The 23,125-nt window shown below is 31.7% G+C and overlaps 1 protein-coding gene across 1 annotated transcript; it reads left to right on the top strand.

The window, feature by feature from the left end:
• Positions 1–1,395: 1,395 nt before the first annotated feature.
• LOC102620703 (outer envelope protein 64, mitochondrial) lies at positions 1,396–16,786 on the top strand. The gene is made up of 12 exons (XM_006493824.4): positions 1,396–2,038; positions 2,133–2,257; positions 2,343–2,468; positions 2,903–3,085; positions 3,192–3,336; positions 5,001–5,169; positions 8,113–8,247; positions 8,358–8,558; positions 9,378–9,505; positions 9,606–9,657; positions 15,602–15,671; positions 16,494–16,786. The coding sequence occupies exons 1-12, from the start codon at positions 1,638–1,640 to the stop codon at positions 16,574–16,576; spliced, it is 1,818 nt and encodes a 605-aa protein (XP_006493887.2). The 5' UTR covers positions 1,396–1,637; the 3' UTR covers positions 16,577–16,786.
• The last annotated feature ends 6,339 nt before the right edge of the window (positions 16,787–23,125 follow it).

Here is a 23,125-nt window from a genome sequence, read left to right on the forward strand (position 1 = left end):
AATATACTGAAATCTATATTGTTTTATATTTTAGTGATATCATCATCTTAACAAAGAATGTTCTCATTAAAGGACTATATATATACACACACATTTAATGAGAACAAAAGATGAAAAGAACTATATAGTATATATGTATACACACACACATATATGATAGCATTCAGTTTGCACTACCTCTTAAATCTGCCATGCGCCATCTGATTATTGTATCTTGTAATTATTCAATACTTTTGGCCTTTTGCTAGATTGAATTATGATAACCCCCATAAAATGTCAAAATTCATTTGCATGTAGAGTGTTTTGGAGAAGTCAGATGGAAGGGAATAATTTATTTGGGCGAGAATAAGAGAATGAAACGATTTTATATTGAATAAATAATAGCACTAGAACTGGACATTTTAGTAATTTAGTTCGAAAGAGTAATAATTTTAATAGGACGATAATGGGAGAATGAAATCAATTTATGTTTAAAAAAAGACTTCATTAAAATTATTGTCACATTTAGGTCATGTTTGGGATTGAGGTGTTGTATCTGTTGTGGAAAAAAATTGTAACTATGAGACAAAAATTAATAATATATAATAAATATAAATTTTAAATAATAATTTTGACAAAATTATTAAAAATATAATAGATTTTCTATTATACAAGTGAAAAATCATATCAATATAACTTCTAAGTTACAACAGTTAGTGTTTACTAAACAGTTTAGTACTGTAATTTTTAAGCTACAGCTGCCCAACCTTAATCGCAAACGCACACTCAGTGGGGTGGGGATGGGGAATCTCTATGTAGAAAATAATTTCTCTATCCCCACCCCATTTCTCATTTGCTTGTTTTATAGTAGATATAAACAAATGATTTTAGTAAATTAAAAGCTAAAGACTTAATTAAAATCGTTGCCACATTATAAAATATTTAAATTATTTAAAAAAATCTTAAAAGTTTGAAATAATATCTTGAAATAGTATCAAAATTAAAAAAATTTGAAGAGATCAACATCTTGAGAGAGAGAAAAAAATATAATAATATTTTAAGGTTAAAAAAAATATAATGTAAGGTTTTCTTTTAGTTATAACCTATTTATATTAGGTAAAAATAAAAAAAATTATTTACAAACATTGCGATTGATAAGATAAAAATTAAAAAATAAAAATTATAGAATAAAAATTAAAAAATATTTATATATATAATAAGATTGAGGTGAGAATTACAAAATCAAACCCCACCTATTAAAAATTTAAAAATTATTTAAAATTTATTCCATTTGAAGTGATAGCATGAAAGCCTAAACAATAAATTCCTAAACAATTTTGCCATCTCAACCCGGACGGGGACTTTCTGTAGGATAATTTACTTATATATATATATATATATATATATATAATTTCCGTATTTGCGTAAAAATGAAAGGAAGGGGCGAGTGGAGAACGGCGTAGAATAGTCAAATAAAGCGAAATACAAATTCACTGAGGAAATGTCTGGCGCACGATAGCACTCACCAAAACCCCCAGAAAGGCCAAAACCCCAGGCAGTCGATCGACACCAAAACTATAAACGAAAACCTCCCTTAAACCCTTCACCTTTTCACATACCGTTTGTGTGTTATTATTATTATTTTTTCAAATCGAACCATGTCAAAATCATTTAATATAATTAAAACCAATACATCGAACCCCAAAGTTTGGGTAGTGATCGGGGTGAGCGTGGTGGGTTTCGTGGTTCTTGCGGAGACTCTGCGCCGTAGAAGGAATCCCAAATTGAATGGGAGAGTCGATTTTGGTGCTTTTTTGGAAAGATTTGAACTCATTCCGTTCCCTCAGCCGCCGCCTCCTGCTGCTCGGCAGCCTCTCGCCGGCCTCAAATTCGCCATCAAGGACGTTTTTGATGTGAAGGGGTATGTAACGGGGTTTGGGAGTCCAGACTGGAAGAGAGATCACCATGAAGCCGATAGGACGGCCGTGGTCGTTACTCTTTTGTTGAAGAATGGAGCTACTTGTATTGGCAAGACTGTTTTAGATGAATTTGCATTTGGGTAATTCCTTAATTCCTGTCAAAGTTAATTGAATCTAGTTAATGATATGTCTAGTTTTGAATTTTTTTTTTCTTTTGTGGAATCTTGGATTTAGGATTACTGGGGAGAACAAGCATTATGGAACCCCTGTTAATCCCCAAATGCCCTCTCATATTCCTGGAGGTTCTTCTAGTGGTTCAGCTGTGGCTGTTGCAGCTCAGCTTGTTGACTTTGCTCTTGGTAACTTCAGTTGTTTGTGTTTTGACATACATTGACACTTTTTGTGGATACTAATTTCTTACTGATCCATCTTTTATAATTGTAGGTACTGATACAATTGGCTGTGTGAGAGTTCCAGCATCATTTTGTGGGATCCTTGGTTACCGACCGTCTCATGGCACTGTTTCCATGATTGGCGTGCTGCCAAATTCACAATCTCTAGACACTGTTGGTATGATAGCTGTTGATGACTCTTTGAAAATGTTGTACATAATTGTCCTTTATCCTCAATTTCTAGGAGTTATACCCCCGTCCCGAGGAAAAAAAAAAAGTCAGCCTGCTTCCCTAATTTTCTTAGAATTTTGCCTAATTTCAAATTTTATATGTGATGAAAATAGAAAACTGATTGTTAACTTGTAGATAGGTTTTCTCTATATATGTACTAAAAGTATTTGATGTCCTTAGCTAGACTTTCCTTGGTTTGTGCAATTTCTTTTGATTCTGTTGGAAATATGTGCATGTTAAACAGCTTTTGGATAGTTGGGATCATAAGAAATCCAACTTTCTTACCTTCTCTTGGGTTTTGGAGGACCAAATTTGTAGCTCTCTTTTTTTATATATATATATATATATATTCTCTAATGTAATTATTTCTTGAACTTTCAGGTTTGCTTGCTCGTAATGCATCTATTTTACATCGTGTTGGGCATGTTTTACTTCAACTAAACGCAGTGGAACCTAGGAGGGCCAGACGCCTTATTTTTGCTGATGATATCTTCCAGCTTTCAAAGGTTCCCAAGCTGAAGACAATACATGTTATTAGCAAAGCAATTGAAAGTCTATCTGGGTGTAAGTTGTAGGGTTATTGTATCTGATATTCTTTCTGTATTTAGCTGCCTTTATTATATTAAATGGATCAATTAAAAGAAGTTTTCTGTTTGTTTTGATTGTGCAGACCAGAATCCAGAGCATATGAATGTTGGTCAGTATATTGCTTCAAATGTGCCCAGTCTAAAAGGATTGCGTGCTCAATCTACAAGCCCGGAAAATGGAACAGCTACTCTTAAAGCGCTTTCTTCTGTTATGCTTTCATTACAAAGGTAGCTGAATAATGTAGTTCCTTTATTTTTATAATATCTATTTACTAATGATCAAGTGAATTTGGAAATCTTTTAACTTTTTCCCCTTTTTTGGTAAAGAGATCTTACGATGTTTAGGTTAAATTATAGAATCATGCCACACAGTAGTAAAAGTGTTTCCATTTTTGTAATTTTGTTTGTTGCAATCGGATATTTAGTTAGAACTAAATGTAGCTGGTATGCGAGTGAAAACAGAGTAGATGAAGCTATGACTAGAAGGGATGAGGATGGTTGTTAGTTGTGGAATGAGAGTGTCCAGGAGTTTGGCAAGGTTTTCCTTATCAAATTATTTTGTTTTTAATCATCTTTACTAGATTTAAAGGAGTTCCACTTTCTGTTAGAATACAAGTTCATATAGTTTTATAATATGTAATATGGTACTAGTATGATAAATTGTTATGATTAGTCAATTCCTATTCAGAAATACTATGGTTGCTTAATCATGAAAAGCTACAATATCTATTACTACTGAATGTGCGGATGGTGTGCCACCTTTTAACTTTTTAATAACAAAGGAAAAATTGCTTGGATAACTGTTGCTATTCAGAAATAACTAAATTTCATGTTATTGCAGGAAAGATTGGATTCAAAGGGCTCATTTGGTATTGTTTCCAATTGCTGGTTTCATGAAACAAAAATGAGAATGAAAATACTATTTTCAAAATTTAAAATTGCATTTGGTATCATTTTCAAAAATAATTTTGAAAACAAGAAATAATAGTAATATGATGATGATGTTCTTATAATTATTTTGAGAGATGGTGGAAGAAATTAGTTCTTTTTGGAACTTAATACTATATATAGAAATAAGGAAAACAAGAAAAACTGGTTTTCCTATTTCCTTTGTTAAAGTATAGAATGAATTTTGCATTTTTAAAAATATTTTGAGAAATGGCTGACTGAACACGTATTTGGTGTTTCTTGAATTCGGAAAATAGAAAATAGGATTTGAAAATAACTCCAAATGCATTCTAAAATTTCCAGAGCTAATGTTGTTTTTGCTGGAGACTTTGCTTTCAAATTGCTGATTATTTCTGCTGTAGATCATAGAAGCCATCTGTAAAATGTTTTGAATTTAATAAGACCCCAAAACATTTATTTTCTCTCCAGATCTTGTTGCCAGTCTAGTTTCACGTCTTCTAAGTTCCACATTTGTTCAGTTAGTTTAGAGTATACAACACGAGAAATACAACCAACAGGGCATGCTAGGGGGTATGGAGTTTATTGCTTGTGCCGGTAGGTGTTTTAGAATATCTGGCTTTTGAAATTCCTTTGAAAGCTTGTTGTACAGGTATCTGGAATCTGGATATATTATCATGATAAAGTTTTCAACTTAGAAGATAAAGCATCTGAATGTTATGCTTTGGATTAGAGTGGGGTTAACTTGATTTACGGCATCTGCATAACTAAATTTGTAACTTCCTAGCTTTAAGCTGAATGGAAGCTTCACCATTTTGAAATGATTTATTTATGTTTCCTTGATCCTTTTCGCCATTGACCATTGCTTCTCATATCTCTGTGCTCTTTTTCTTCTTCCATTTTTTTTCCTCAAGTTTATTCTCGATCGTTTATTCCGGCCTTCGTTCAATACAAACAATAATATGACACCTATTACTGCTTTTCAGATACGAGTTTAAAACAATTTATGAAGAATGGGTTAAATCAGCCAAACCAAGGTTAGGATATAATGTCTTTGAACGTGTTCTTGAAGCAATTAATACAACACAAGACAACATCAAAATCTTATACAAAGTCCGAAATGAGATGCGGGCAGCCCTTCAAAGGTTATTAAAGGTATCCTTAAGTTTGAATGTTTCTCTTAGAATTTGTTGATATTGCCTTTCAATTTGGTAAGAGTTGTCTGCCTTTCGTGGAAATAATTTTGAGCTTTAATATTACTTTTCACCATGGCATTAGACATATTTCTTATTATAGTTCATTCTATGTGTTACGTCAGTGTAATCACGAATTTGACAATTACAAACAATTAATTCTAGTCTATTTGCACATGTTGGTTACATCGCACTTTGCATTTGTTGGTTGGTATTCATCCAATTTGCAGATTGGCTAAGTCGGGCATTATTCTCCCATGTTTCTTCTGTTTTAAGTTTTTCAATTGGGAAGTTATTGATATAACAATTGGTGGAATGCTTGTATATGATTTTCGAATTTGATTGGAACAGAAAGGGAAAATTGCTATTTAGTACTTTTCCAAAAAGAAGGAATATGTTCCTTTCTAAAGAAGAATAAGTTCCTTTCTAGTTTAAATATTTGAAGTATAATTTTTAATATAGCATTATTTACTATTTTGACAATAAAAATGATTTTAGTATCTTGTACCAGAATTCTCAAAATACGGACAGGAGGTATAACTTCTTTTATAAGTGCAATCATCTCATTTCTTAATTCTTCTGCCATTTCTCCTTGTTTCACAAAGTAGGAGAAAATTCTTACATTTTATTTCCTTTATTTCTTATTTCTTTATCTTTTTGTCAAAGATCAGAAGATGTGCACAAATTATCATTTGATTTGAGTCTTATTTGTTAGATGTAGATGGGCCTTGTCTAGGAGCCTGACAGTAGGCAGGCTAGTGTCAACCAGTAGTAAACGAATTAGCCAGAACAAGTTAGAAAGTGCACATGTGACTGCTCTACTAGATGCATATGCATCATTTATTATAGTATGCCATTATGTCCTCCCCTATTGACAGGGAGTGAAAAAGATGAATCCTATAGAAATCTGTGATAATAAAAAAGGGGTAAAAACAGATAGGGGACTCAAAGTTCGTTGTTGAAGCAATGTCATTGACTAAGCAATTGCCTTGGTCCATTACTTGTTGAAGGGAATAGGTGCACTAGAGCAGATGGCAAAAGAAAAACATAAGATAAACAGTCCAAACTCAGAGGCACCGTGCCTTCTTCATTTAAATTATATCATCACATGCAGGCATTTTGTCAAGTGTTATATAAAACACGTGTCACACAACTAGGATATTCAAAAAAAAAAACAAGAATATGTGTGGAAGCATTTCACCAACTTAGCCAACTTGCTAAGTGGAGAATACTGGACAACATTTCAACCAGTCAGATTTTATTATTTCATGTTGATAACCAACTGCTACGTTCATATGTTTTTAGTGTAATTTTTTTTTTCATCTCAACACATAATAGTTTATGCAAAAGTTGCTTGGACGGTAGCTCTTGGAATAATTAATCATAGAGAGAAGATTTATTGTGTTATGTGTAGAATGAATGAGGGAACCAGTAACTATCTTTTTCTTCGTTGTGATGTCACCTCCTCTTTATGGGCCCAGTTATGTGGTGCAGCTAATATCTTTGGGCACCCCCAGTCTCTTGTAAGGCACTAGAAAAGGAAGCCAAAACATTATGAAAGTGTAGAGGTATCTCTGTTGTGGGTGACTTGGCAAGAAAGAAATTGCCTCATTTTTGTAGGAGAAAAAGAGGATGATATTAATGGGTTATGAGAGGATTTGTTTCTTTTCTTCTATTTGGGCTTCAATTTCCAAGGAATTTGAATATTCCTCATACTTTTTTATTCAGCTTCGTTGGGATGCAGTCTTGGGCTAATTTTGTTAATTTGGATTTTTCCTTTCTGTGTCTTAGTTTCAAGATTTTCATTTTGCAGAGTTTTCTACAGTTTTTTGGAGTTCTATACTGTGGAGGAGATTTTAGTTTGTGGACCTCTGGGATGATTTTTATTCCTTTTTCTCCTATTGTTATAGAGAAGTTTCTCTGTTTCCTAAAAAAAAAAACAATTGATAATATGTGAGAGATTTATAAGATTTTTATTAAGCCATGTAGATATATATATATTGTCATTTGGGTTACAGTCTCTGACCAAAATGTCTGGTTTCCTTTCTGCAATTAGTGTCTGGATTGCCCCCTAGTGTAACAAATATGGTTTCTTAGAAGAAGCTTATTATTATAGAAGATCTTAGGCCCTGTTTGTATAGGGGAAGTTACAGCTTTTGTGGAATAAAAGCTGTAAGTATGAAATAAATGGTAATAGCAGGCAGTAAATATGAATTTTAAATAAAAATTTTGACAAAAATAGTAAAAATATTATATGTTTTTCATCATGCAAGTAGTGGATCAAATCAACTTAATTTCTAAGCCACAACAGCTAGTGTTTACTAATTACTTTAGTGCACAACCTCAATACCAAATAGGGTCTTAATATCTTAAGATCTGTTGTCCTGTTCCAGGCATCTTTTAGTTTCCAATTTGCGGGAAGGTATAAGTTTCTGAATGAATTATAGAGAGACATGTTTTTGCATTGTATCACTCTTTTGACTTTGGAGTTTGGAGGTCTTCTATTCGCTGCCTGTAAACAGATTTCTTGAAAAATTCCCTTTAGCTGTGGTGCTTTTGGCACATCACCTGATCAGCTTTATGATGGTGGTTTGTTTTGAACTTGCTGTAATAAGGGATCTTTCTCTCCTAAGCTTACCTATGGAGGAAGAGAGTCTTGGTGTAGAGTTACTTTCATGTTCCTTATTTTTTCAACCATCCTGGAAGATCCCTATTCTCATTTTTCTGGATAGCTCAGATGCTGCTTGCTTGTTTGAATTGAAGATAGTCACAATTTATTGATTTGTTATACCTAGAAATGGATTTCTTTACCTAATCATTGTAAGCAGCAGTGATCTCAGCATCACAGAAGACTGTTCATCCATTTTAATTTTCCATCATCTCATTGTCTTGTTTATTTTTCCAGGATGATAAAATACTGGTCATTCCCACAGTTTCAGATCCTCCATTAAAGCTTAATACAAAGAAAACTTATTCTGCTGAATTTCATGATAGAACACTTGTGCTATCAAGCATCGGAAGCATGTCTGGTTGCTGTCAGGTAACTCATCCTCACAGCACTGCAGCTTTCATTTGTATGTTTTTCTTTTCATTATCATTGTCTTAATTTTTATTCTGGAATTTCAATATACTTTGACAATTTATTGCCAGGTTGCCATTCCAATAGGAAAGTACAATGAGCATCCCATTTCTATTTCATTTATCACGTACCATGGTGGCGATAAATTTCTTCTTGATACAGTCTTAGATCTGTATGATTCCCTCCAAGAACAAGTGAACATCGCTTCTAATTTAGTGCCACTGCCGGATACAAATGGTAGCATTGATGCTTCTGAACTTTTGAAAGAGAAGGTGGATTCTTCGTTATTATGACAATATTCTGGAGTATATTCTGTCTTGCTATTAGTCGTAGGCAGTCTTGCAATTTTTTTGCTATATTACCATTCCTTTTTTATGCATAAGCTTGCTTGTTATAGAAATACTTACTGTTTAGTGAGCTCAACCACAATGTAGATATTTTAATAACTGTATCCTGCTTCATAGTGTGTTAAAAAAAAAAAATGGGACAATTTTGCTTGGCTGGTTGAAATAAATTAAAATTGTTATATTTCAAATGATTGACTATTTCTGCCACTCACTCTGTCACTCTTCTAATTTTAGCATGATATCTCAACTACATTTGGTGCCAGAAAAGTATAGCTGAATGTGTATTTTGTAAGCTTAATTGATTCAAGTTTTTCTCTTCCCCCCCCGCCCGATTTTCAATTTATTTGAGAAATGTGGAGGTCGAACAGAAGTTACTGTTGCCATAGTTAAGCTTGCTTGTTGCTGAACATAGAGTTGATTTCTTTAAAAGGGATTTTCTTCTTAGTTATTACTAGTGTCAAGTGATTTCTTTTACATTGTTTTCAGCAGGGGTAAATAAAAGCTTCTACCGAATCATTGATTATGTGCTCGAAACACGAGCTGCATGAATGATTATCTGTCTTCTTCGGTTTTACATGTGGGCTAAAATCAGTTATTTATGAAACTTCTTTTGAAAATTATTATTTGAGGAATCAATTCTTTGTGATTCTCTTGGTTACTTATTTCACCTCAGAAAGGGTTCATCGAAAAAAATAGTGCTTGTGTTTTCTTGTGTTCCATTAATTGTGGATAACTTTATTGCAGGGAAATGCTGCATTTAAAGGAAAGCAATGGAATAAGGCTGTGAATTATTACAGTGAAGCTATTAAATTGAATGGAACAAGTGCAACTTATTATTCGAACCGGGCAGCAGCTTACTTAGAATTAGGATGGTATGATGATCTTTAGATTCATTTGCAATTAGTTCAATAAATGTATCAGATTGCCTTTGAACTGAGGCTTGCTGTACCAATTTGTTTTCAATTAATGCAGCTTCCAACAAGCTGAAGAAGACTGCAGTAAGACAATTTCACTTGATAAGAAGGTAAGAGCTCGTGTTGGTTATGTTGATTGCTCAATGTTGATTTATCTTTTATGCATCGTTTAATCTTCTATTGATTAAGTTGTGTGTCTATGTGATTCTGTTATACGGTTTTTACACTAAGAGAATGAGGAGCTGTGTGCTAACTCACATTTCAAGACTAAAAGCTGTGTGCTAACCTGCATTTCAACTTCAAGATGACAGTTTGGAAATAGAGTTACAGAGAAAAACACAATGATTCTAGTCTGGCATAGGGGTGATTGGGCATACTTATGTATCGCACAAATGGTCTTAATTTGTTGTTTTCTTAGTGGACAGCTTGTCTACTCACTGTTTTAAATCTTCGCCACTAATACATTTTTGAGTTTCTTTTCAAAAAAGTAAAAATAAAAAATAAAAGCCAAGAAAAAGATGATGAATATATAAAAATAAGAAATGATCCAAACATCAGATTGGGAGAGGGATAGATTGCATTTAAGAACCAATAAAATTGAGAGGATCTTTTAGACCTGATTGAAATTGCCTCACGATGCTCGTATCTTGAATTTGTCGCTTTTTGGCATAGGGCTTTGAAGAGTGAAATTTCTAGGCAGAGTTTCTTTACACTATGGTGTGTTTGACACACTATATTATACTACAAAGTATTAGCTGTTTTCTTAATTCCTTCAATACACTATGGTGCATTTGGCACACTATATTGCACTATACTGTATTAGCTGTACTGAATTATTGTGTATTGCATTTGGGTGCACTATATTAAGTTGTAATGCAATCCTTTGTTTGGTATAGCATGGACTTTATAATATAAATATTAGTATTTTATATTAATGTTAAAATTAAATTAATATCAATTAAATTTATTTAGTATCTTAGGGTTTTATTATTAATTTTTCAAAATGAGTATTAAATAATTATTTTTATATATTATTTTTATAATATAAAAATGATTTACTAATAGACTCTTATTAAATGAGAAAAATTACAATATTATGTTCTATTATTAATAATATTATATTATATTTTAATTTATTTCTATATATTAGTTATTATAATATAATGTGATCATATTATAAAAATATAATTTGATATTATAATGCAAAAAATTATAATACTATATAATTAGATAATATAATATAATATTAAATTATAAATTTATTTTATTTATTAATGTCGAATATAATCGTTTAATTTAAATTACTTTAAAATTGAGTATTTTAATAAATACTCAATGATTAAATAAAATTAAAATACTTTTTATGTATTTATATTAAAATAATTAAAAAGATTTTATGTAATGAAAGTGAAATAATGTATTATCATTTATTTATTAAATATTTAGTTTATTACCATCTTATATCATTTTAATTTAATTTAAATTAAATATAAATAAAAATTATATTCAATAAGTTTAAATTTAATCTAATTTATTAAAGAATAACAATTAAATGATTATATTTATAATATGAACAGTGTTTTAATGCAATATAGCCTTAAACTCTACTTTTGGGTTTATTTAATATACGTTTTATTGTATTAGCCACTTTTTTAATGTAGTTGCAATGCTACAATAAATCGCAGCCAATCATGGGTTAGCATAAGAATGGGGTTTTAATGCAATGCAATACAACGTAATGCAATCTTTCAAATGCACCCAAAAAAAAAAACTCTCAAGAATAATAAAGCCTTGACTGCATGAGAATAGATCCCTTTGGACATGAGAGCTTCATGTTATTTGTTGACATGCTGCTACACGTCTCAATGTCAGATCTTCCTTCTTAAAATACGATGATTTGGTAGTTTAATTCTTACCTTGAGTTGTACCATGCTTGAAGTAGGCCCACATTCTAGTTTATAACTATTCTTAGTGATGGGGAATAGAAATCTCATTTCCACAAGGGTGAGCATGGAATTCCCATTCCTTGGATTGACTTTTGCTCTAGTATAATTTTTGAAATTATGATTTTGCCCCTTTTACAAAATAAAAAATAGTAATAATGATAATCATTATAATTATATTTATTGTTATTACTATTGTTATATTAATACAATATTATTATTATTATTAAAAATTATAGTATTAGAAATCATAATAATTGTGATAAGAATAGTAATAATAATTATTACTATTTTAAAATTAATATCATTATTATTGTCATTGTAACACCCCAAAACTAACACGTGCGGAGCACGTGAAGAATGAGGTTACTTACAAATCGTAATCCTTACTCATAAATTCCAAATTGAAATACCTCAAATTCTTATTCAAACAAATCCACAAATTCCAACGTCTAACACTAAATAATCTCTCTCAAAATATAACAATACAAAAGTCTCAAACTCTAAATTACAAGTTCATAACGGAAATAAACTGAATAGAAACATGAGTCTATTCCTTTTCTTATTCAAATGGCAAACGGAAACAAAAAATTACTAACTCCAAAGCTAAGCGCACCTCTCAAAAGAAACTTAATTTGCAAAAAATAATGACGAGGGGTGAGTCGTCAACTCAGTAAGTAAAATCATTCCTAACACACTAGACTTATCGATTCTAAAAAATATTGCAAGCCTTCTTTTGTTTAAAACATATATCATAATCCATAAATTTCATAAAACGATATATCACGATAATATAACATAAATTATTAATAATTCAGAATATCCAAAAGCATATTTACTTACGAAGCAAATCATATAATACGTATACAGAAAACAAAAGGTTAGCTCATATCACATAGTGTCACCTATAGTCCCGGTGACCCGGCCAGAAACAGAATCAGAATATCGTGTGCACACTCAGAACAGAAACCCAGTACTGGTCCAGACAGATATATCGTATATTACGATCAGAATCAGAATTAAAATAACTATGGACAGTGAGTCAAAACATTAGGAATCTCATACAATCATCAATAATTGAAATCAAACATGGGTACAAAACATCCGTATCAGATTCATAAAAGTCTATATCAATAATTTAGGCTTGCATAATATTTTAAAGATAAAATCATAAAAGGTTGTAATGTCATAAAATAATTTACATATTAAAAAACATTTATAAAATACTTTGTTAAAAAGAATTTAGGTTTGAAAACATTTACATAAAACTAATTTTGTTATCAAAATCAATTAATCCTTTAAGTAATATAAAAACAGTTGTACTTATAATAATATCAAAATAATCATATATATATCAAGTACATTAGGAATGAAATTACTTACCTCGACTAAAGAATTTGAATTAACACCCCTCTAAGCCTCTAAGAGCCTCAATCACCTCCAACGTCTTAAAAAAGTACAAGATATGACAATTAATAACTTATTCTAAGAATCTGATTTTCTAATTCATACCTGTACAGGTCTGATTCTCAGAATTTTGACTCTTAATCTAGAACTCATAATGACATAATGTTCTATGGAACTATTCTGGACATCCATGAGTACCCCCTGTAAACTTTGCAAGAGGATCCGATATCAAAAACATTTTCAAAACTATTTATTTCTCAACATGTTTTCACATAACCGAAACCAAACAGAACGGGTTCTGTGGTTTTTATAAAATAAAATACTAATCAGAAAATTATGAAATTAAAAATGAGAATCCTAGACACATATATTAACCTACATATAAACTTTCAGAATTTTCCAAGTTCATTTGGTGGTACAAATAATCTTGTGAATCCGATCGCAATGGTGGAATCGCAGTTTTCCAGTGCAGTGGTTTCCATTTCGAAAATACATATAAAATTGAAAACGAAGTCGAATTTAATGAAATAAAATTTACTCAAGAAGCCCTACATGTCTAGTATCTTGAAATATAAATTTCATAAGAAATATCGTTCAGAAAATATAGGTTTAAATTCGAGATACTCATGCTGTCCAGAATTATCCTGTGTGCTTAATACGTCAAGGATTGATTGACTAAACTCATAATAAATTAAAATTCTAAACAAAGTTTAAATACATTCTAAATCATGCATTATGATCTATAACCATTTAGAATCGTGCCAATATAAACCCTAGATAGAGTGGTTAGAAATTTGTTGAGAATAGGGAGAATAACTTACCTGTCGCTTTGATTCTCTCCTAAACAAAGGTTTGAATCCTAAGATTTGGGTAGAAGCGTAAAGAGCAACAGAGAAGAAGAATAAATGTCGTGGACTGAGGGTTATGGAAGGAAAATAGTATGAATTTATAGGGAGTCTTAAGAAACCCTATTTAATTAGGAAAAATAACTATTTTCCAAAACTATCTCATAAATAAACTCTATTTATAAATTAATATCCCTTTCTTAATAAGGGTTATAGGCCACCCATAATTTTCAATGAAAGCCCAATTTCCATAATTTAATATTATGGAAATTTGTTGCGTTACAGTCATCATAATAATAATAGTAATAGTTTTTATAATGATAACAATAACAACTAGTTTACTAAAAAATTCATAGTATTATGCTTAAGATTATAATATGCACAAATATATTTCCTTTGAAATTTTTTTTTTTTAATTTTGTTAGTGAAAAAAACATAATTTTAACTAGGGGCAAATTGTAATAATCCATTGCAATTACATGACCAAGTAAACCTATCAATTGGAATATTATTGATTCCGATTTTGATTTCCGCAGCTCAAGTAAACAATTTATTCTTATTTTTATTCTTCATTCCAATTCTAGCTTGTACTAATTCCAAGTTGGTAAATGTACCATGAAAGTATATCCAACTTATCGTACATCTTACTGTCATTTTGAGAGGAAAGGATTTGTCTATCATTGAAAACAGATCCACTCTTTGACAATGAAGTAAAAACCTTTCTACTAAACAGGAAGTGGGTTTCTTAGCCATCCACATGCCCATGGCTCAATCCCCTTTTAGTACAAAAAGGAGCCCACGTTACTCCAAAATTCAAATTTCTTTTGCATTGGCAAAACACATTAAGGATCGTACAAGTAAAACATTACAAAATACACAGGCACAAGCAACAATAGATAAGGCAGGCATTTGTGAACTCAATCAAGAAAACACAGCAGGCAAGTGGACTACCCGTAACTACTTGTAACAAGATTTGCATGCAAAATAAGGAGAATGGGACTCTTGTTTGAGAACTTTAGCAACAGACTTAGATTAGGTAGCTTGGCTTTTTCTATTACTATTTGGATTAAGAAGTTCAATATCATTGTGGTTGGGAAGTCATTTTTTAGTACTTGTTAGCGCCCCTTCCCTCTTTCTATGTACCCAATCCACAAACATGCTAGATTATTAGAGAGAGGAGTTTGAACCTTCAAAAGAGATGAACATCATAATTCTTCCTCCAGTCTGCCCTATGGGAAATTGTTTTGTGGGCATTCTACTGATGCAATTTAGAACTCTCTCGAAGACCTTTTTCTGGTCCGGAATAGCAGGGCTTATCTCTATCTTGTTTAAGGACTGTGTTTGTTTGTTTGTCCATCGCAGCACTCTTAGACCAAAATGTTTGTTGGGCATAAGTGATGGTATCATTACTGAGAATGGATTAATACAGCTTTGTCTCGTCTTTGATGTTAATTTTGCTACCAAATGTTGTTTTAGTTCTTGTTGGCATTATGTGGTTATGTTTCACTGGAAATGTTGTATTTAATGCTGATTTATGTTCAATTTAACTGGTGGTATTTCAGTGCTTGAGCCTATCCGGATGTTGCTTGTTTTGTACCCTTTATCAAGTTCATCTTTTTTTTATAAATCAAAGACAAAAACAATATTATTTTGGTGTACGTTTAGTTTAATTATTTTTTTCTATTATCTAGAGCTTTTGGATACAAAGCTGCATTTGCTGATATTGACTCAAGGTTGCGCCGAACAGTATTACTGAACAATATTGTTATATCTTACACGAGATTCTGAAATATGTATGTATATGCACTGAAATGAGTACTCATGACTAGGAGCAACTAAATTGTGCAATCTCCATGCAGAATGTGAAAGCTTATTTGAGACGGGGAACAGCTAGAGAGGCTCTTCTCTATTATAACGAGGCTCTTCAAGGTAAGAAATTTCTGTTTCACAATTATAAAACCTGTGCAAAGATTTCATGACTGAGGAAGTGATAACTCTGATTCTTGGATTGAAGGCCAAAGAAATTTAAGTAATTTTTAAGGTCCTATTTACTTCTCTTAAATAGCTTTTGTAGTCATTTTTTCTTTTGAAAATTACGCAGTTTGTATTTGGATGAATTATGAAGAATTGTTATAAATCTATATGTTTTAGTTTACGAGTTCAAGATTAATTTATTCCAATTCAACTGTTTTAGTTTCTGGCTTAAATACACTAGTCTTTTTCTCTTGATTGAATAATCTACGTTTTTCCTATGATCTGTCGCTTGGGCCTTTATCTGCAGAACATATTTTTCAAGTTTACTTCACAGTATAGTTACTTTGAAATGATTTCTCAGTATTATTGTTAGATATTAATTACTATATTTTTTGGGAATTAACTACCCAAAAGAGCATATTATAATTTTTGGTGCACATTGTAAGTATTGTTGAAACCATAATACTACTGCAGAAAACTTCCTATACAAGTCTTCTGTTGTCTGAAGTTATTACTTTCTTGACTAAATTCTTTAAAGATATAACCTATTGGATTTATATGTGGTATTTCACGTTTTATTTCTACTATCTTATATATTATATCAAATCAATTTGTACAAAATAATTTTTATGAGTTTATGGTAGTATCATTACTTTTAAGAACAAAATATTCAGTGAAGAAAGTATTGCCCATGAAAGCAGACTCTTCAAGCATTTTTTCTTTATCTAATCATAATTTTGGAAAATTTTCCAAAATTTGTACTCTTTGTATACGCAGATTTCAAACATGCAATGGTTCTTGAGCCCCAGAATAAGGCTGCTAATCTTGCTGAGAAAAGGCTAAGAAAGCTGATAGGATGAGGGATGCTACTCCAAAATACCATTTTAGGACTGAACGGAGAGGATTCACTTCTGTATCCAATTTTGTAATAGTTAGGCCCCGCTGATCTCTTCGTTTAACAATCAAAATTTTATGTACAGTATTTTCTCTTCATATTGTGTAAGTAATCTTACAATGGAATTACTGACTTGGAATGCGTTACTGTTATAAGAACTGTTTGATTCGAAACCTATGGAGCTACTTTCTACACCCATCTTTAAAATATAATAATTATTAAAATTTTAAAATCTGAAAACTGACTATTTCTTTGTTTTCTTCTCTATCTCACAGTGCGTGTTATATCTACATCATTTTGTTGGAATTTAAAAACTCGCGTTCACTCTTTGGCCACGGATTTTTTTGCTTCATAAATTCTACAACGTTGCTTTTGTTGCATTTGAATTTGGACATCTATTACTTTTTTTTTTCCTCAATTGGGGTAAAAATTTGTAACGTTACACAAAAAAAATTCGTTGCTTTCATGGTTACTTAAATTCATACCTTCAAAATTAGTATAAAGATTAAAAGTATTTTATATGCATGAATAAATAAATTTTATTTAATATTATGTTCAATTCAATTATTTATATTTAACAGTACAATTTATTAAATATATATGATTATTTTTAAAATTCAAAATATTTTTAAAAATAAATTTTAATAGACGTTTAATTGTTCCCTTAACAAATAATTATTTTTACGATATATTTAAAATAATTATTTAAAAAATTATAATACTACCAAACTAATTCTTATTTAGTTAAAGCTAAGGTTGAATAAAAAATAAACATGAAAGAATAAATTGAGTTAACCCAAAAAACAAAATAAATTATAATACCCTATTTTTGGGGTATACCACGAACAAATCCCTGCACAATTAAGGGGTTTTTAATTAAATATGCCTTAAAAGTAGGGTATTTAGTTAAATATACCACATGCTTGAAAATTATCAAAATATGCATTTTTATGTGGTACATTGTCTAAAATATCCTTAAAGAAAAATATAAAACACACACAACTCACAACACTCTTTACTTCTCACTTTTTTTAACTCCACACAACAAAAACTCACACCACACTCAAAATCACTCACAAACAGATAATGCATTGAGATTTTTGTTTGCAGCTGGGTGTATTATTCATCCCATGAATAAGGTATTTGAAATTTTTTATTTTTATTTTGGGCTATCTATTCAATTTGTTGACATTATATTATTTTTAGGGTTTTGTTTGTTTTGTGATAAACACTAAAACAACTCATATTTTCATTACATTTGCATCATATGACTGTTATTTGATGGATTTTATAACTACATTTGTTAAAACCTGAAGTTGTTGTCAAATTTTTTTTCTACACCCGATATACATGACAGCAGTCGTGTATGTATGTATTTACACGACTGTAGTCGTGAAAATGTGCAAAAAATTTCAATTATTATGACACTTTATCATTCTATTGGTTCAAAAAATATATATTTTTCACTATATATATCATTTTACTATTACTAGACTATAGTCGTGTGTGTTAATAAGTTACACGACTACTAGCGTGTACGTATAAACTTACATACTATAATTGTATATATATGTAAAATGTTTCAATTGTTATGAGATCCCAACATTTTTTTAAGAAGAAATATGTCCTCTGATTATTTACTGAGTCATGTATTTTTGCAACTTACACGACTTCTGTCATGTATGTATGAATTTACACGACAACAATCGTGCAAGTTTGAAAAATATAGTAGTTGTTATGACACCTAGCATTCTGTTAGTACAAAGATTACAGTTATATTTTATTAAATATATCATCTGACTGTTTACAGAACTATAGTTGTGTATTTTAGCAAGTTACACCACTATTGTCGTGTAAATAGGCAAACAGATCCACACTTCATTATAAATCTTGTTTAATTTTATTTTTGTATTTGTTATATAATCAACTGTTGTATTATTACAGGAAATGACTTCAGTACGTGTGCCTATTATGTTTTGTGGTGAATGGATTGAGCAAAACGACAATTATAGATTTAATGGTACGGAGGCAAGAGGGATCATGGTGCCCCGTTCTACAACGTATGCACAAATTGATAGAAAAGGTATCTCGAGTTATTTGTATTCATATTTATGAATTTGACATTGAAATGAAGTTCAACCTCAAAACATTCTATCCAATGCCGCCCATCCCAATTATGAGTGATGATGATGTAGATTATTTTCTAGAGGAAACAATTAGTGGAGCTGAGTTGAAGATTCCTCTTTGCATTACGTACCAAAGAAAACAGATTTTGGTGACCCCTATTACTCATGTGGACCCTACTTTCGGGCCAGATAGCTGTCCAAAAGAACCTGTTGAGCCATATGTCGAAGGTGAAGGTTTAAGCCCAAACAATTTTGTTGCTGAAGATCAGTCAATATTCGAATTTGTTCCTGAAACACAACCCAATGATAGAAGAATGTCAAATGAGGAAAATGTGAATGTTATTGTTCATGATGATGTTGATGGGATAACAGTTAGTGATCCAACACTGGGGAATGTAGCACATTCCAATAATAGATATATGCCTAGAGTTAATTTGTTTGCATGCAGTAGTTCATTCGACACTGATAACTTGCATTCTAATACTATTAACTTGCCATCTATGGAAGTTGTTGGTGATAGTGATTGGTTAATGGGAAAAAGGTTGTTTAGTTCGAAAGAAGAGTTGCAAAAGTGCTTTTTATGGAAGCTCTAAGGAAAAATTTTGAGTTTAAAACCTTCAAGTCAGGGAAGAATATTCTTGTTGTTAAGTGTATTGACGATACTTGTAAGTGGCGACTTCGTGCTATGAAGTTTGGAAGTTTGAATATGTTTAAAATCACAAAGTACTATAGTGTCCATAGTTGTGCACTTGATGTCCGTAAGAGAGATCATCGTCATGCTTCATTTAAACTTATTGGACATAAGATTTGTCATAAGTTTGATGATGCTTCATCCTCATATAGGCCTGGTGATATTAGAGAAGATTTTCAGAAACAGTTTGGGTATGAAATAAGTCATTGCAAGAGAATATGCAATGGAGAAAGTTAGAGGCACGCCTGAGGATTCATTAAAGTTACTCTTTTTATACATGGAAATGTTAAAGAAGAAAAATTCGGGCACCTGCACGTTTCTTGAAGTTGACAAAGAAAATAACTTTAAATATTTTTTTATGGCAATTGGGGGTTGTATACATGGATTTATTTCATCAATAAGGCCAGTCATTGCAATTGATGGCACATTCTTAAAGGGAAAATTTAAAGGAACTTTGTTCATTGCGACAGCACTTGATGGTAACAATCAACTTTATCCTGTTGCATTTGGTGTTGGTGACAGTGAGAATGATGCATCATGGGGATGGTTTCTAATGAAGTTAAAAGTAGCAATAGGTGAAGTTCCTAATTTGGTTTTCATTTCTAATAGGCACCTAAGTATCCAAAAAAATGTTAACATCGCATTCCCAAATGTTGTATATGGTATTTGTACGCACCATTTAAAGCAAAACTTACGAGCTAAGTTTAAAGAAATCGAGGTAGGTGCAATTGTTGAACTAGCTGCAAAAGCTTATCGACGACAACATTTTAATTACTTTATGAATGAGATACAAAAGGTCGATGAAAGAGTTGTAAAATATCTTCAAGATGCAGGGTATGAGAAGTAAGCTCGTTCTCATTTTGATGGGCTGCGTTATAGTATTATGACAACAAACATAGCAGAATCCATGAATTCTGTTCTTAAAAACCCACGACAGTTGCCCATTCACAAGTTATTGGATTCGATCATTGATAAGCTACGGGAGTGGTTTTGTGATAGGCGAGAAGAGGCAATTAATTGTCACACACGACTTACAAAATGGGTTGAAAAGGAGTTGTTAACAAAATCTGAGAATTCTCGTACATATAAAGTGGTGACACTAAATATGTATGAGTTTATTGTTAAAGATGGTGACCTTAATGGTCATGTCAACATTCTTGACAAGACATGCAGTTGTCGGGAATTTCAACTCGATCAACTACCTTGTGAACATGCATTAGTTGTTTGTAGGTACCGAGAAACATTGTCTGTGAACATGCATTAGCTGTCGACGCTCATAAATAGGCTGCAACTTAGTATTTTGTTTACTAAGTAATGAACTTATTGGATAATAAATAAGTTAGTATCGCAGTATTTTGTTACTTAGTCCCTTCATAACAGATATGCATAAATAGGTAAACAATTTATAGCATAATTTACAGCATAGTTTAATAGAACAATGACTTACCTTTTTTTTTGTGACCTCAGCTGGTATTGATGCTTATTCATTTAAATGTTCTGGAGGCAATGTTCTTGGACCACTGGAGGTGGGTGCACCATCTGAATCACTATCATCAGGAAAACCATCAAAACTATTTAACTCACTATCATGTGATTCATTATCTTCATGTGAAGGATTTTCTTCTGGATGACTATCTGACTCAATAGCATTATCATTCTCTTCATCGATCTCTTGAAGCCACTCATCTTCACTAAAATAGCTCATGTAATGCTTATTTGCCTCGACATCTCCGGTAGCATGTAATTTTTGTATGAAAACCATCCTGGAGGCTTTTTTATTCAATACCTTCATTTGAATATCTTCAAACTCTTTAGGCTTTGTTGATTTCCATCTCAAAATCCTTGGAAATAAATCACCATAATGCTTTGCACATTTATCACCGATGACGGAAACAGCTTCATATGCCCACACCTGTATAATCAATGACACAATTTATTTTCAGCAAAAAAAATTGGTAAATTCTAAATAGAAAGATGATACTCAATAAGCGATTAATAAATTAGTTTAGTTTTGTTACCATAAAAGCATGGGGGAAACCATGCACACTATACGTTGCTCTCTTGTATTTAGAATCTGCAGTTGACTTCTTCTTAGGCTTCGCCACACGCTCTGGAACGCCTTTTCTCAAACTATCAATGGTCATCTTGAAAGAAATGCGTCCCCAGGGAAATTCATTAAACTCGATAAAATTGTCCACAAGGAGTACATTTGTTTCATTTATATGATTTCTATTCTCCTTTCTAAGTAACACGGACTCAACAAATTACAACATGGCCAGCTTGACCATTTTCATGTCATCATTTGACTTAGCCTGCAAGAACTTTGTACGAAGTTCTTGTGTTGTGATTGCACAATTTCCATCTAGGAACACATCAATTATTGTGTAATCATCATCATTATTTTCAGTATCGGGCTCATACGATGGACTGCAATCTAAGCCTGTCACCAAGGCAAACTCCTCCAATGAAAATCGAATATTTTTTCGTCCGATCCTAAACCATATTGCATTTTCATCTAATTTCACTTCTCTCAATAATATGCTGTGGAGTAACTGAGCAGAATACTTTAACTCTTTCACATCCAAAAAATGACCGAAACAAGAACACCTAAAAATATTTTTCTGCGCCTCAGAGAGTTTATCTTTAATGTCCTTCACTGCCTATAGTGATGATCGGTTTGAAATCTTTGCTTTGAAGTATTCAGATTCCTTGATCTTCGGTTCCATCTGCATAAATACAAAAAAATTTATCAATCAATATATAAAATGATTGAAAAGTTGCATAACAATATATTTTAAACCAATCATAAAAATTACACGACATACCAGTCGAGTAAATCATTCGTTGCACGACTACAGTCGAGTAAAACATGCATTGATCTATAGTCTACTATATAAACCATAGATTCTTTGTAACATTGGAAATAAAGTGTTCATACCCGACACGTGTCTAGTGAAGAATTCTTTACAAACTACAGTCGAGTAAAGAATTAATTATGCGAATATAGTGGAGTAAAGTGTTCATACCCGACTACTGTCGAGTAAAGTATTCTCCACCCAACAGTCGTGTAGAGAATTCTTTACATGATTGCTGTCGAGTAAAGAATTCTTTACACGACCCCAGAGTAAAAGTTAGGTAAATAAATGCTTTACACAACTGCATTGGAGAATTCTTTACACGAGTCCAGGGTAAAAGTCAGGTAAAAATATTCTTTACACAACTGCATTGGAGGTTAGATTATAATAACAACTAAAAAAAGGAAATTGAGCTGCAAATCACAACCATAGACTACACATAGTAGAATACAATTAATTAAATGAAATCAATAAAAAAATATAAACAAATTAATTGGATCTTCATGTAATTCAGCATGACAGTCCATCGTGCATAGGCATCTTTGTGTAGATGTTACTTGCAAATCAATATAAGTGACTTTTATGGGTATTCACCACCCAGATTTGTTTTCAAAGCAAAACATGGAATGAAGGCATAATTGTCAAATGCACTAACCTGCAGCTTCCACTGATGAATTAGTTCACCCTTCTGTGACTCAAGTTGTCTAGCCAAACTACTAACTCTCACTACTTTCTCCTTTAAATCCCTTATTTCTGTAGCTTTCTCTCTACACTCAACTTCTTTATCTCGTAATGAGCATCTAATACCAACAGAAAAAATAACATTAAGTTAAATTCAATAT

The sequence above is a fragment of the Citrus sinensis genome, chromosome 8 (assembly GCF_022201045.2).
Source record: "Citrus sinensis cultivar Valencia sweet orange chromosome 8, DVS_A1.0, whole genome shotgun sequence".
NCBI lineage: Eukaryota > Viridiplantae > Streptophyta > Magnoliopsida > Sapindales > Rutaceae > Citrus > Citrus sinensis.

Excerpts from the sequence above, each read along its gene's own strand:
- LOC102620703 (XM_006493824.4), top strand. The coding sequence starts at position 1,638 with ATGTCAAAATCATTTAATATAATTAAAACCAATACATCGAACCCCAAA. Across the intron at positions 2,258-2,342 it reads GCTTGTTGACTTTGCTCTTG|GTACTGATACAATTGGCTGT; the intron begins GTAACTTCAGTT and ends TTATAATTGTAG. Across the intron at positions 15,672-16,493 it reads TTATAACGAGGCTCTTCAAG|ATTTCAAACATGCAATGGTT; the intron begins GTAAGAAATTTC and ends TTGTATACGCAG.